We start from the raw sequence: 12,288 nt of genomic DNA, 5'->3' as shown, positions 1-12,288 counted from the left end.
GGCCACCTTCTGCTGCTCTGCCAAGCCATTGGCAGGGCTTTGGGTTGGAAGTTGAATAGTCAGGACACAAATCAGCACCTATATGGGATGCCAGCATTATGGGTGGCAGCTCTGTGAAGCCAATGGACTAGCTTTTTCCATGGGCTTTTTAAAAATTACTCTTGTAACTGTCCTTCTGGGAAAGCCTTTATTTTTTCTGTTTTAAATATATCGTTTCTTAGATCTCATGTTTTCTCTTTTCTTTGTTTGTTCCCTGTTGGTGGACATCCCACAGGGGCCTTCTGAGATAAGAAGCATGGCAATAGATGATTGGAGACTTTGGAAGTCTTCAAGCATATGAATTCCATCCTTACACTTGATTAGCTGGGTTTAATCTTCTAAATTTCACGTGTTTTGCCCATGTCTTTGGTGTCTGCTGTCTCGGTGTGCTCCTGTTGAAAAGTGTAATGCTCACCTCTGTCCCGGCTTCCGTCACGCCTTCCCTTACTGCACATGTTTTTCTTATATCCCTGCTATCCTGAAAGTCCCTCAGGATGGACTTTCTCTCCCTTGCTTTCATCTCCATTCTTTGAGCTGGGTACCCTCTTGGCCTTTCATATATAAACTTTAGGTCAAATGCTTAGAGAAATCTCCTTTTGAATTACTTATTTGATGATTTTATTTATTTATTATTCAAAATGGAAGCTCAGATTTACAGGGAGAAAGACAGAAGGAGAGAAAGATCTTTGATCTGCTGGTTCACTCTCCAAGTGACCACAGTGGCTGGAGCTGAGCTGAGCTTATCTGTTGCCAAGAGTTAGGAGTCAGGAGCTGCTTCCGGGTCTCCCAAGCAGGTGTAGTGTCCCAAGGTTTTGGGCCATTCTCAACTGCTTTCCCAGGTCACAGGCAGGGAGCTGCGTGGGAAGTGGAGCAGCCAGGATGTGAACTGGTGCCCATAAGGGATCCCAGCACTTGCAAGGTGATGGTTAGCCATCAAGCCATCATGCTGGGCCCACTTTGATAAGTTTAAACAAAAACTCAATGGGGCTCCTGTTAATCAGATATTGGACTACTTAAGTTGCTCCTTTTTTTAAGGTGGTGGGGAAAGAAGACTTTATTATATAAAAATATGCTTGATTTTGCTGTTGGCTGTTTATCTTTGGCATGGTGGAAGATTTCCTCGAGTGTATGTATTTCAAACTGATTTCAAGATGTTCTGTTCTCATATATTTAATGTCCAAGGGTTCCTAATAATAGTGTTGGGTTCTTGTTTCATGGTTGTCATCTTGTTTTCTCTCTCTGGACAGGGAGAGAGAGCCTAAGTCTCATTCGTTTGGACAGTTTTACCTTTTTATTAGCCTTGTATGTAAAGCAAAACCCTCCACAATGTAGTCATTTAAAATAGTGATGACTTGAAAACTCGTCCCAGCTCTGTGGGCTGGTTGGTTAAGACAGCCTGTTGCACAAGGCTGGTCGTCCACTGACTGGCTGGCCATGGAGGACTGAGCTGGAGTGGCCCCCCACATCCGGTGGAGCTTTTCACCTTGCAGAGGCTGGCTCGGGCTTCCTGCCATGGCAGCTTCAGCGTTCAAGCGTGCAGGAGCTCACACTAGGTGCATAAGCATGGCACTGTAATGTCCATCCCATTCTGTTGACTGAGTCGTCAGGCTGGCCCCAGTTCTGCTTCCTGACAGCAGGAGCCGTGTGGATGTGAATGGTGGTCTGTAACCTACCACTCCCCCTTCATTTCCTTGCAGCACCTCATCCCACCTCCCCTAGGTTTGTTTTCTGGTTCCAGAGGAGCTATTAACAGTTGCCATTCTCCCATGATTTTCTGACCTTGGGTATGCTTGGTTCAGGTTGTGTGTGCCTCATTGTTATACCAAAGATAAAGTTTGTATTATTTTTTTCCTTTATCCTGTTGTAGAATGTTTTCGAGGGACGTGGGTGAAGCACCTTCACTTCTCTAATTACAGAGTTTGAGCCTTTCTTTTTTCTTTTTTAAGATTTATTTATTTTTATTGGAAAGGCAGATATACATAGAGGAGGAGAGACAGAGAGGAAGATCCTCCATCCGATGATTCACTCCCCAAGTGAGCCGCAATGGCCGGTGCTGCACCAGTCCAAAGGCAGGAACCTGGTACTTTCTCCAGGTCTCCCACACAGGTGCAGGAACCCAAGGCTTTGGGCCGTCCTCAACTGCTTTCCCAGGCCACAAGCAGGGACCTGGATGGGAAGTGGAGCTGCCGGGATTAGAACCGGCACCCATGTGGGATCCCGGGACGTTCAGGGCGAGGACTTTAGCCGCTAGGCCACGCTGCCGGGCCCGAACCTTTCTTTATGAAGAAGAATGTGAGTGCATGAAAACAGGTCACAGGAGAGTAATATGGGTTTTTTTCCTTTTAAAGATTTATTTTGTGTATTTTTAAAACAGAGTTATAGAGAGAGGGAGAGACTGAGAGGTCTTCATCTGCTGGTTCACTCCCCAAATGATCCAAATGGCCAGGGCCGGGTCAGGTGAAGCCAGGACTAGGAGCTTCTGGATATCCCATGGGATGCAGCAGCCCCAGCACTTGGCCTATCCTCCAAGGTGCATTTGCAAGAAGCCAGATTGGAAATGAAACAGCCAAGACTCAAACTGGTACCCATATGGGATGCTGGTTGGCATTGCAGGCAGTGCTTTAACAGGCCATGCCGCAGCACCAGCCCATAGTAGTAGTGTTTTTCTAGTCACAGTAGACAGGTTGTTCTCATGTAATTCATCCCTCAATTGATAAATCTTTCAATTTCATGTGTGTCATGTACTTGTAGTCCTTACTTACCTGAAGTTTGATATTGTATAAGATGCTCTTGTAAAATAGAGCCATATTTTACTATGTTTGTAAAATATTAAAGCAGAAGTCATACAGAGGGCTACATTTTGATACACAGAAGGACTGGCAGTGTGAGCTATTTGCTGATAACAAGAGTGAGTGATGTGGTTAAAGAAACAGAACAGGTTGTGATCTAGAGATAAGGAGAGCACCTGCTAGTTTGGAGCCGGGGTGGAATAGTGTGGCTCCCTTGGCAAGCTGGCTATGATCTTTGTGAATATTACCTGCATGGTTTTCAACATTTTAAAAGGTAGGGAGTCATAGAAGGGGGTGTTGCTTGAAAGGAGTAGGACCTAGAGACAAAGCTGAAACGTTTATGAGTTGCCAGTGAGAGACTGCTGGGGTGTGAAATGGCCATGGGCTGTCTGCAAGGTGTGATCCTCAGGGAAAATGGTAGCTTTGGGGCCACCTGACCATGCAGGACACATGGTGACTGACTCAAGAGCGCCAAGTAGTGTTGTCACAGGCAGGAGTGGAGAAGGTTGGGAGAAGGATGTAATTTTCGAGGGAAGATGAGGGCACTTGGGGTTGTTGGTCTGAAGAGTCGCTGGGACTTGTGTGGCACTGTCTGAAAAGCACTGTGTTTTAGAAATGAGCACCTGGAATGGATTCGGAGGAGCCTTTTTGTTTTTTCTTGTATCATTATTATTTTTTTATCTAACAGTGGAGGTTAAAAGCTTCAGAGTTGAAGAACCTTGGGTGTGGAGAGAAAAGGGTTGTGACAGCTCAGGACAGATCTTGAGGCTGTTGAAGAAATGGATAAACAAAGAGGTGTACATTAGACCTGACTGTGTGTGTAAACATATAAACACAAGTAGATGAGGGCTGTGTTGGAAACACTCCTCCAAGGCTTTCAGAAGCTGAGCTGTTGATTATGGACGTGGAAGATCCAGGTGTGTAATCAGTGGGTGAGTCGTTAGTACCGCGAGGGAGGCCCCGGGCACGGGCAGTGTTTATCACAGTGTGTTGAAGTCTGGGAAACCTTACTCAGGGAGGCTGCTGTCAGCCGTTTCTTCCGTTACAGAGTGCCAGCCAAGCTTGCTGTGCCCCAGCAGAGTCCGGGCCACAGGACGCCACAGTGTGCTGCTGATTACATGTGCTCCAAGACTGACTTACGGTGGTGGACCCTGGTGCATTAGTCTCTCGCCTTGCTGCTTGCCCTTCCCTGCCCTCCCCTTACCACTCCTGCCCCTGTAATCTGACACATCTCTGAGGAAGTGTTTGGTTTGGTTTTAATAATGTATTAAGACTGTTTTAATCAGGATGGTCTTACTGGACTGCTTCACCGCTTGGAACCGCAGGCGATTGTTCTCTATGGAATCTGCTTTTTGCTCAAACTCCCGAAGAAAAACCTGTGCTAGGCTTTAGACATTCAAAAGTCTAGGCACTTAGGGTCTGTGTAATGGCAACGGAAAACAAATCCTGCGACTCAGTTTGGGCGAGGCACTCCCAGGAGTGACTGTAGGCCAAGGGTCAGACCCCAGTTTGAGTTGGACTTGGCTACTTACTATCTTTGTGTGCTTGGGCAAACTGCTCAAGTTCTCTAAGCTTCACTTCCTCCTGGTGATGTGTGGAGAACAGTCATGCCTGCTTGGTAATGCTGCTGTGAGAGTTAAGGAAAGAGTGGCCCACAGAGCTTGCAGCACAGCACAGATCCTTGGTCAGTACTCAGTAGCTGAAATCACATGTGGTCCACAACATTATGGTCATTTTTGTTCCTCACTTTACTTCTGTGCCCCCTGACCTCCCCTCTGCCTAGCAGCCTGTGTGCCACTGAGAGTTCTAGGCCGCCTACAAATGAAGTATATTCCAGTGGTGGCCGTGGTAAGTAGGCTCTTTCCACCGTCAGTGTCTTAGAGCAGCAATAGACAATCCTGCAAGCAACTCTTGTAGCTCTCCTGTTTTTGACATAGAGCCCCCCTAAGGTTATAGTGTCTTTTGTGGTTAATGTGTCTTATTAGCCTTAAGGTGCTAGTGAATAATACAGGAATGAGGCGATGACTTTTAAAAACCCAGTAAAGAATAAGTTGTTAATTTCCTTTTAATAAAAGATTTACAGGTTTGATATACTTCTGCTTCCTGAATTAGATGTGATGGCTGAGAAGTCTAGGGGACAAGGGCAGATTAACGCAGTCATGTGACTGTGGTGTAGTGCTGGGCTATCAATACTGGGACTGTTTTACTTTTTTTTTTTTAATGGGAATTGATGGGTAGCCCACTTTTGTCACATGCAAGCTTCCGAGCAGGATGTCCCGGTTTTGAGCTTGTGGCACTCTATTTAAATCTGGATGCACATAGTATATAAACCCAGCAATAATTTTTTTGAAAATCAAATTGAAACAAGTGTTTAATAAGCTTGAGCTACGTGTTTTGCTGCCAGTAGTTAATGATTCATTTTTAATCTGAAGGTCATCTTGGGCATATAGGAGAATTATCAACAGGTTTCTGTATTTACATAAATGATAAGATACTTGTTTACCATTGGTAGATGAGGCCTGCGGAGATGAAACGCGGTGTGGCGATGGCCGCTCTGAGCCTGCTGTGTTCTCTCTCCAGGGAGACTAATGCACCTGTATGCGGTGTGTGTGGACTGCCTGGAAGGAGTTCACAAGATCATCTGCATCAAGTGCAAGTCGCGATGGGATGGCAGCTGGCACCAGCTGGGCACCATGTACACCTACGACATCCTGGCTGCCTCTCCCTGTTGTCAGGTTGGTGTTGAGCCCACTGTGGGAGCAGTGGGTAAGAAACAGTGGCCTGTGTCACCAAGTGCATGCAGGGATCTTGCCTTGGAGAAGATGCTTCTGAAAGAAGGAATTAAGTCTTGAAATGCCCCCAGAGTGCAGCAGTGGTGGCTCATCTCTGCTAAGATGTGGCCATTGAATGGAATATCACTCAGTCATTAAAAGGGATATTGTAGAATAAGATAAACTATATGGGAAATACTTTCCATTTGTGAGAATGCCTCAAGAAGTTTATGGAAAATGGATTTAAAAATTTATCTTGGTTCAAAAAATTTTGAAACCCATGCATAGATTTCTTATAATGCACATTTTTCATGAACTTTATAAAAAGCCCCAGGAAGCCCGAAAAGCAGGTTATAAAATGGCAAAATAATATGGTTGTATTTTTAGATAAGCCAGCTTTCACGGGGACCGGCCCTGAGGTGATTTGTGTATGTCTGTTTTGCTTTTTTTCAAAGCATTGCTAAAAGGCCAAGTAAGACATCACCTGAGAGTTAGCTGTCTGGAAAAGAGGGATGCACTCAGACATGAAAGCTCATTAAATAATCTGTGTGAACACAGTGGCCAAAGTACAGAAATACTGTGGCTTATTGTGAAGTGCTTAAGGAAAAAAATAGCCTGTTATTTCTTGGATACTTGTGGATAGAGGAGAAATTTTAATTTTCTCTGTAGCAGCCAAACCTGACTTGTAATTAGTAATGCATACTTTATTAGTTATTGCATGACTTGCATCTGTAGCATTATAATTTAAGAGATAATTCCTATTATCATTAGCTCATTCAAAAGATGAGCCGTGTCTGTTAAATGGAAAAATTGCCATAGTTAGTGTTTTAGCTGTATTTTGTCCGTGCCAGTATTCTTGAGAGGAACGGTTGGGCAGTAAGAAACTTACATAACTATCCTGCCCTTTGCTTCTAGAAACACTTGATCAATTTTATGCTGTTCTAATAAATCAATTACATCTCAATTTTTAAATGAGATATTACACTCTTTCAGTTATTCCCGGTGGCATTTTATGCTGCTTACTGTGCCCTGATACCAGCTCTCGAGACCCAGAGGAAACCAAAGCAAGGAGTTCCTTTCTGTGCACATCATCGTATTATCTGTTTAACCTGAAGAAGATATAGGAAGGATAAGAATGTTGGATATATCCACTCGTAGAATCTGAGTACTGCACAGAGGGCCTAGAAATCTGAATGGTTTACACCTTGCACCTTGTACCATGGCTGTGAGCAAAACACATCATTCCCATTCTGGTATTTTTTTTAAATACGTTTATTTTATTTTATTTTTTTTAAAGATTTATTTTATTTTATTACAAAGTCAGATATACACAGAGGAGGAGAAACAGAGAGGAAGATCTTCCATCCAATGATTCACTCCCCAAATGAGCCGCAACGGCCGGTGCGCGCCTATCCGATGCTGGGAACCTGGAACCTTTTCCAGGTCTCCCAAGCGGGTGCAGGGTCCCAATGCATTGGGCCGTCCTTGACTGCTTTCCCAGGCCACAAGCAGGGAGCTGGATGGGAAGTGGAGCTGCTGGGATTAGAACCGGCGCCCATATGGGATCCCGGGGTGTTCAAGGCAAGGACTTTAGCCGCTAGGCCACGCCACTGGCCCCAAAATACGTTTTTTTTTAAAAAGATTTTTTTTTAATTGCAAAGTCAGATATACAGAGAGGAGGAGAGACAGAGAGGAAGATCTTCTGTCTGATGGTTCACTCCCCAAGTGACCACAACAGCCGGTGCTGTGCCAGTTCGAAGCCAGGAGCCTGGAACTCCCTCCAGATCTCCCACACGGGTGCAGCGTCCCAAAGCTTTGGGCCGTCCTCGACTGTTTTCCCAGGCTACAAGCAGGGAGCTGGATGGGAAACAGGGCTGGCAGGATTAGAACTGGCATCCATATGGGATCCCGGCGCTTTCAAGGCGAGGACTTTAGCTGCTAGACCACGCCGCTGGGCCCTAAAATATGCTTTTTTAAAAATATATGATAGTTGGGTTATTCCTGTATCTAAAGGAAAAAAAAAAATGGAAGGGCATCCTGCCACATCAAGCCAGTTGGTACTAGATGTGCTCTGTATTTTTTTCATTAAAACATGATAAGCCCAGGTCTTTATTTTCTGGCCTAGAACTGAAAGTGAAAACATGCTTGATTATTGGGGTATATGAGTGAGAGAGAGAGAGAGAGAGAGTTGACTGTTTATTGTAAAGATATAAATGTTAGATAATACTAAGGAATCAGAGGAAATATTCCAATAAGACTGAGCCAAAAATAAGCAGTAATAATTGATTATTGGAAAGGAATAACAGGTTAAAGACAGGTTTGCTTGAACTCTCACCTTTACTGTTGTAAGCAATAAAGCAATTAAAGGGAAGATGATCTAATGTGACTGAGAGTGGGCTGTGGGACAGGCCACTTAGCTTTCAGGTCAGTATTTCTGCTTTCTGTCCCCTGGGATCCTGAACATAGTTCTTTGTATCCATGTCCCTCAATTGAATCATCTAAAATTCACAGGATACCACCTGCTTCATAGGGTTTTAAGATCCCACTTTCTTTTTTTTTTTTTTTTAAAGATTTATTTATTTTATTACAAAGTCAGATATACAGAGAGGAGGAGAGACAGAGAGGAAGATCCTCCATCCAATGATTAACTCCCCAAGTGAGCCGCAACGGGCCGGTGCTGCGCCAATCCGAAGCCAGGAACCAGGAACCTCTTCCAGGTCTCCCACAAGGGTGCAGGGTCCCAAAGCTTTGGGCCGTCCTCAACTGCTTTCCCAGGCCACAAGCAGGGAGCTGGATGGGAAGTGGGGCTGCTGGGATTAGAACTGGCGCCCATATGGGATCCCAGGGCGTTCAAGGCGAGGACTTTAGCCGCTAGGCCAAGCCGCCAGGCCCCGCCGCCAGGCCCAAGATCCCAGTTTCTAATTACATCTCTAGAATGACTCCAAGTTCAAAGTCTGTTTTACTTATGCTATCCGGTTTTTCATTGAAATCCTGAATCCGTTGCTCTGTGACTGTGCTGTCAAGGAGAAACCCCGCAGAGATGCAGTGGAAAGTGCTGAGAGTCGTAATCTCAGGATAAACACAGCACTTCTTCCAGCGTGCCAGTGTGTAGATCTTGGGAAACATTTATTTTTACATCACAGGGACTGTTAAGTAGAGTGAAAGATGTATGTGATTCTTTTTTTTTAAGATTTATTTAATTTTTTTGGAAAGTCAGATATACAGAAAGGAGGAGAGACAGAGAGGAAGATCTGCTGTCCATAAATTCACTCCCCAAGTGACCGCAATGGCCAGAGCTGAGCCAATCTGAAGCCAGGAGCCCGGAGCCCCTTCCACGTCTCCCACATGGGTACAAGGTCCCATAGCTTTGGGAGCTGGATGGGAATTAGGGCTGCCGGGACACGATCTAGTGCCCATATGGGATTCTGGCATGTGCAAGGTTAGAACTTTTAGCTGCTAGGCTTCCGCCACCAATTTTAAAATAAACTCAGACTCTTCAAAGGAATTTCATGCCAGCTAGGCTAGAGTTGGGGTACGCTCTTGCCACTCTGTGAAGTGCAGGAGGCAGGGGAGAGGGTAGGCGTCACGGTGCAGCACGTTAAGCCATCGCAGGTATACTCACATCCCGTTCCAGAGTGCGTTCCGGAGACCTGGCCCACCTGTCTGTCTTTCACACTGTTGCACAGAGAAATGAAAATAATGTAATGTGCATGTAATAATTTTTTTATCCAGGAAATAAGAAGTTCTTACTGCTAAGGGATCTTTCATGGACAGTTAGGAGTCCTAGTTGAGGGTTTTCCTTTTGCTGGTGGAGGGAAGATGTGTATCAAGAGAGAGACTGAGAGCCGCTGATCTTGCACATCATTGAGGTGTATTTGATCATGTATCTTATCCAGTTTTTGATCATGGAGAAAATACTGTACCAAGCCATTGGTCAGCTCCCCAGGGTTTTTGCTTGGATAACTAACTTAGTCTGTGTCTCCTGCAGGCCCGCCTGAACTGTAAGCACTGTGGGAAGCCTGTGATTGACGTGCGGATTGGGATGCAATACTTCTCCGAGTACAGCAACGTCCAGCAGTGTCCACACTGTGGGAACCTGGACTACCATTTCGTGAAGCCATTTTCCTCCTTCAAAGTTCTCGAAGCTTATTGATGAAAGCTTTGCTTTAATAATAGCTATTTTGTTTACTTTATTACATATCTTTTATAGGGCACCATTCTGTGTCATCCATTTCTTTTCTAACTTGAGGGAGAGTTTTGTTGTGTGTGTGTGTGTGTGTGTGCGCGCGCCACTGAAACTGGCCTTGCCCTTTGCCCTGTCTTGATTCCCGAGTGCTAGTGTGTGGTCATGATCAGTGCACTGGTGAGTAAGCCTAAGGGTTTCTGAGTCTCAGATGTAGCTTCGTGGTGGTGGGGAGCATGGGACAGATTTAGGAAAGGAGTTATGTGACTAACTAAAAGCATGACAAGAGTTGGGAGGGTAAGTAAGAGTTGAACTCTTACTTACAATGTCAGCTTTCCTAAGATCCACTGTTAGATCTTCCCAGAGCTTGGGAACGATGTCGGACAAGTGAGTATCAGTGCTGGAGAGCCCATGGTGTGTGGTCTGTGTCGGGGCGTTCTGCGGCCTCTCTTACCTGGTTCACTCTCACTGACAGAGGATTTGAAAGTGGACACGGGTGCTCTGTCTTCCACTGTTGTGATTAAATAGCTTTTCATACTGAAAGCAATATCTAAGCTGTAAGACATACAAAAGCTATTGGTATCGTGAGTGTTGAGTAACAGAACACGCGTGAAGTGAATTTGCAGATAATGCACACAGACTCAAAGGCACACAAAGGCAGAAATCCATCGTTTGAGTTGTGTTCAGAATTGTTCAGAATAGCTTTTAAGGAGAACCAATAAGCAGTATGACTTGGGTGGTAGTAATTTATACGGCCCGTTTCATTGAAGTGCCATTGAGTGTCCACACCTTCTCACAGGTAAATCTCACAGCTACACAGAACCAAAAATTGCCATGCTGTTCTTCCACAAAATTGCTTATGGCCACTTTTAACCCTGGCTTAATACTGAGTTTCCGAAGCCCAAGGTCTAACCTTAGAAAGGAAAGGAAACAAATTGAGAAAATGATGAAGAGAATAATAATTTTAATACTTACTTCAAAAGTGTATTTCATTTTTTAAATGAAAATGTCCTGTAATTTACTGTAATTTAAAAACCAGATCATTCTAAAGATCCCTATGACACTTTTACTCTTGCTGAAAACATGATCATATATAGAATTTGACTAGTCAGAGCATGGACATTCTAAAATTCAGTGTTCTGTTTATTAAATCTTAGTGACTTAAACAGACTGCCACCCCATACCCCGATACAGTTAGAATTGGAATATGATTTCTCCAACATGAATTTGCAAGTTTCACATATGATGTGTACACAGATCTTCCAGAAGTTCCTGGAAATGCTAATGGGAAAAATGATGTGTGGAATTCACATTGCTTAGAACTAAAATAAACACTTAATTCCATTTCCCATGAACTTTTTGAAGTGTCTTTGTTTATATTTTAAAAATGCTGAGAAGAATCATTTTATGGATAGCCATATTTAGGATACATGCCAACGTTTCATATTTCTCATTTGAATGCTGCCATTTTTTTTCTCTGTCGTCTTTAATTTCAGAAGTGATTAAGCCTTACTGTAAGTTTCCCTTCTCCTACACAAAATATTAGATGTTTTGTTTGAAATAACATAGCATGAAAGTACCAACTTATCAAATGATATTCATCTTTCAGTCTGAATTGTTATTTGGTTTGCTGCATCTGAAGAGTGTTTCACAGTGGGGGGAACAGTCAGAATGCCTGTGGGAAGCCAGAAACCACCATTCATTTGATAGCATCTCATGCAGCTACAAGAGGTCTGTGGGATGTAACCTCACAAATTTGTGTGTAATCTAAAAAGCTATAATTGTAAATTAATTATTGGATCAATTAATACTTTCACCTACCCAAGTCTAAAAAAACCTGATTCCTCTTGTCTTTGTGGTTTTTATTTGTGAATTTAAAGTAATGAAATATTTGTGGTGCTGTTCTTAACCTACTTCAGTTTTTGCAGTGAAACCTGCTTGTATCATTCTGAAGCTTCAGGTTGATCTGTACACTGCATTTCAGCCAAACCACTGCAGGCCCGGGGTGTCCTGTGCTCCACATTGTCTCATTAGATTCCTTTTCTGCCCCACCGAAAAATAAGTATGATGGGGGTCTCATCATAATTGGCTAAAATTCACTTAGATGTTAATTTGATGATATTACCATTCTATAAATGCAACCAGTGACTTACATAAAAGAGGCTTAAATATCATACCTGAAAATCTCTTTTGTCTTTCAGGTATTACCAAAGAGAACATATGGCTGATTTGAGAATAAAGATGATTAAGTACACAAAACTGTGAAGATAAATCTTATTTTAGAAATTGTCTGGCTAGTGTTTTCCCCAGACTTGCCTTGAGTACCTTGATCAGAATGGAGACATGTCTAGAGGGTTCTGCTGTGGCTGGGATACCGAAGGGCACCGTTGCTAAGACCCAGTTTCTGGGAAATAGCTTTCAGGAGCGTGAAGCAGGGAGAAACTAATAGTTTCAAAATGGATTTTCATCCACTCTAATTTGTTTTTACTATTCATTTGTAAGAGTT

The 12,288-nt window shown here is 43.7% G+C and overlaps 1 protein-coding gene across 1 annotated transcript in view; it reads left to right on the top strand.

Moving 5' to 3' along the window:
• The window catches only part of HECA (hdc homolog, cell cycle regulator), a 46,707-nt gene extending 36,894 nt beyond the window's left edge, over window positions 1-9,813 (top strand). Inside the window, exons 3-4 of the mRNA XM_058669894.1 lie at window positions 5,409-5,563; window positions 9,588-9,813. Of these exons, the coding sequence (XP_058525877.1) occupies window positions 5,409-5,563; window positions 9,588-9,752 (320 nt within the window). The 3' untranslated portion in view covers window positions 9,753-9,813. The remainder of the gene's footprint in view (window positions 1-5,408; window positions 5,564-9,587) is intronic.
• Window positions 9,814-12,288: the final 2,475 nt, after the last annotated feature.

This window comes from Ochotona princeps, chromosome 1 (genome assembly GCF_030435755.1).
Source record: "Ochotona princeps isolate mOchPri1 chromosome 1, mOchPri1.hap1, whole genome shotgun sequence".
Lineage (NCBI taxonomy): Eukaryota > Metazoa > Chordata > Mammalia > Lagomorpha > Ochotonidae > Ochotona > Ochotona princeps.
Note: the sequence above shows the minus strand (reverse complement) of the source record. Positions and strands in the feature narration are given on the sequence as shown.